This window comes from Borostomias antarcticus (genome assembly GCF_949987555.1).
Source record: "Borostomias antarcticus genome assembly, chromosome: 12".
Classification (NCBI taxonomy): domain Eukaryota; kingdom Metazoa; phylum Chordata; class Actinopteri; order Stomiiformes; family Stomiidae; genus Borostomias; species Borostomias antarcticus.
The window spans coordinates 822,314-824,813 of NC_140245.1; the positions used below are offsets into that span (position 1 = coordinate 822,314).

At 49.0% G+C, this 2,500-nt stretch overlaps 1 protein-coding gene across 1 annotated transcript; it reads left to right on the top strand.

The window, feature by feature from the left end:
* Positions 1 to 725: 725 nt before the first annotated feature.
* LOC311316119 (E3 ubiquitin-protein ligase TRIM39-like) lies at positions 726 to 2,401 on the top strand. The gene has a single exon (XM_084446898.1). The coding sequence runs from the start codon at positions 729 to 731 to the stop codon at positions 2,358 to 2,360; it is 1,632 nt and encodes a 543-aa protein (XP_084303024.1). The 5' UTR covers positions 726 to 728; the 3' UTR covers positions 2,361 to 2,401.
* Positions 2,402 to 2,500: the final 99 nt, after the last annotated feature.

Consider the following 2,500-nt stretch of genomic DNA (forward strand, 5'->3'; position numbering starts at 1 on the left):
TTATGAAAACCCTCCTGTTCAGCTGGCTTACTCTCTTTAACTTAGCTAATTGTTTATCTAGGTTGTGCACAAATTACCTTTTAAATATTTGCTATTTTTATTATATAAGTTCTAAAATGTCTTTTTATATTATGTATTTTACCAGGCTTTAACACCTAGCCCAGGGACTGCAGCTGAACATTAGCAACCCTGCTAATGCTGGCATATTTACAGTTTTATTCATGCTTCATGTCTATCACTGTGGAATGGTATGCACTGTCCCTGCGCAAATAAACTCAATAAAGTAGAGTAAAGAATTCAGCCATGAAAGAGTTAAGCTTGTTGAGGGAAGAGGACAGAGAGAGAGGAGGAGCTTCTAATACTCATTTCCCTGAAACGAAACTAGACTGGCTACTGAGTTCTCTGAAACGGTTCAACTTCGTCTCATGTCTTGATCATCTGTGGACATTTCATAGAGAATAAAGACAGCACCGCAACACAGAAACAAAAAGGTGAGCAGAGAGATTCACACTGAAAAGTCAAGTTGAAACTCATTTTTATTAGTGTTTTCCTGTTGTCTGATTAAATGTGTAGCTGAGTCCCCAGTTAGTGAAAGTAAAATTATCTGTTACATATTGTTGAATAGGCATCAAGGTGTTGTGGACTAGCCTACTCTAAAACTAAAGGAGCTAACTGATTTAAAATTAGTTTATTTCAGAATCTCTGATCTTTTTTGTCTCTGTGTAGATATGGCTTCCTGCAGCAGTCTCCTGTCTGAAGAAGAGTTCCTGTGTTCCATCTGTCTGGACGTGTTCACTGACCCGGTCACCACTCAGTGTGGTCACAACTTCTGCAAGGCCTGTATCACCAAGTACTGGGACAGCAATGACCTGTGCCAGTGTCCACTGTGCAAAAAGACTTTTGATAAGAGACCAGATCTCTTTGTCAACACGTTCATCTCTGAGCTGGCTGCTCAGATCAGGAAGTCGGCGGCGGTTAAAGTTTCGGTCAGCCCAGACCTACGCCCTACTGTCCCCGAAGTGCCTTGTGACGTCTGCCCTGGGAGGAAGCTCAAGGCCCTGAAGTCCTGCCTGACGTGTCTGGCCTCCTACTGTGAGACTCACCTGGAGCCTCATCAGAGAAAAGCAGCTTTTAAGAAGCACAAGCTGATTGACCCTGTGGAGAACCTGGAGGACAGGCTGTGTAAGGAGCACCAGAGACCCCTGGAGCTGTTCTGTAGGACTGACCAGGCGTGTGTTTGCTTCAAGTGCGTCAACGCAGACCATAAGACTCACGATGCTGTCCTTTTAGAAGAGGAGTATGGACCGAGGAAGGCTAAGCTGGCAAAGATGGTGGCTGAGCTTAATCTGATGATGGAAACAAGATCTAGGAAGGTTCAGGAGATCAAACTCTCAGTAGAGACCAGCAGGAGAGACGCAGACAGAGAGATATCAGACGGTGTGGAGGCCTTCGCTGCTCTTGCGCGCTCCATTGAGAGAAGCCAGGCTGAGCTCATTGAGGTGGTTGAGGAGAAGCAGAAAGCAGCAGAGAAACAGGCTGAAGGTTTCATTGAAGAGCTGGAGATGGAGATGGCTGAGCTGAAGAGCACAAGCGCTGAGCTGGAGACGCTCTCACACACCGACGACCACCTCCACTTCCTCCAGAGCCCCCGAACCCTGAGCACCCCTCCGCCCGCCAAGGACTGGTCCGAGATCGGTCTCCGCGGTGGTCTGATGGCGGGGACGGCGAGGAGAGCTGTGTCCCGGCTGGAGGACTCAATCGTGTGTGAAGTGAACAAGCTGTGTGAAGCTGAACTGAGGAGGATTCAGCAGTATGCAGTGGATGTGACTCTGGACCCTAACACAGCTCACCGGGATCTCATCCTGTCTGAGGACGGGAAGACAGTGAGACATGGAGATATAGCGAAGGATCTCCCTGACAACCCAGAAAGGTTTAATCTTTGTGGCAACGTCCTGGGAAAGCAGAGCTTCTCCTCTGGGAGGTTCTACTATGAGGTGCAGGTGAAGGACAAGACTGACTGGACTCTAGGAGTGGCCAGGGAGTCCATCAACAGGAAGGGGCAGATCACTCTGAAGCCTAAGAATGGATACTGGACTATATGGCTGAGGAATGGAGACAAGTACGGAGCCGTGGATGACACTGTCGTCCCCCTCTCCCTGAAAGTGAAGCCCCAGAAGGTGGGGGTGTGGGTGGATTATAAGGAGGGTCGGGTCTCCTTTTACGACGTGGAGGCCAGGTCTCATATCTACTCTTTCACTGGCTGCACCTTCACTGAGAAGCTCTACCCATACTTCAGCCCTTGTCTAAATGATGGCGGTATAAACTCCGCCCCTCTGATCATCACCCCTGTCAACCTCTAATCATAACCGACCTTTAGAATACACAACTAGGGGGGGACGAGCGCCCCGGTAGCTCAATGGGCTGGGGAGTTTACCATGTAAAGGCTAGTCCTTTCTGCAGCGGCGTGGGTTCGAATCCGGCCCACGCCCTTTGCCGCATG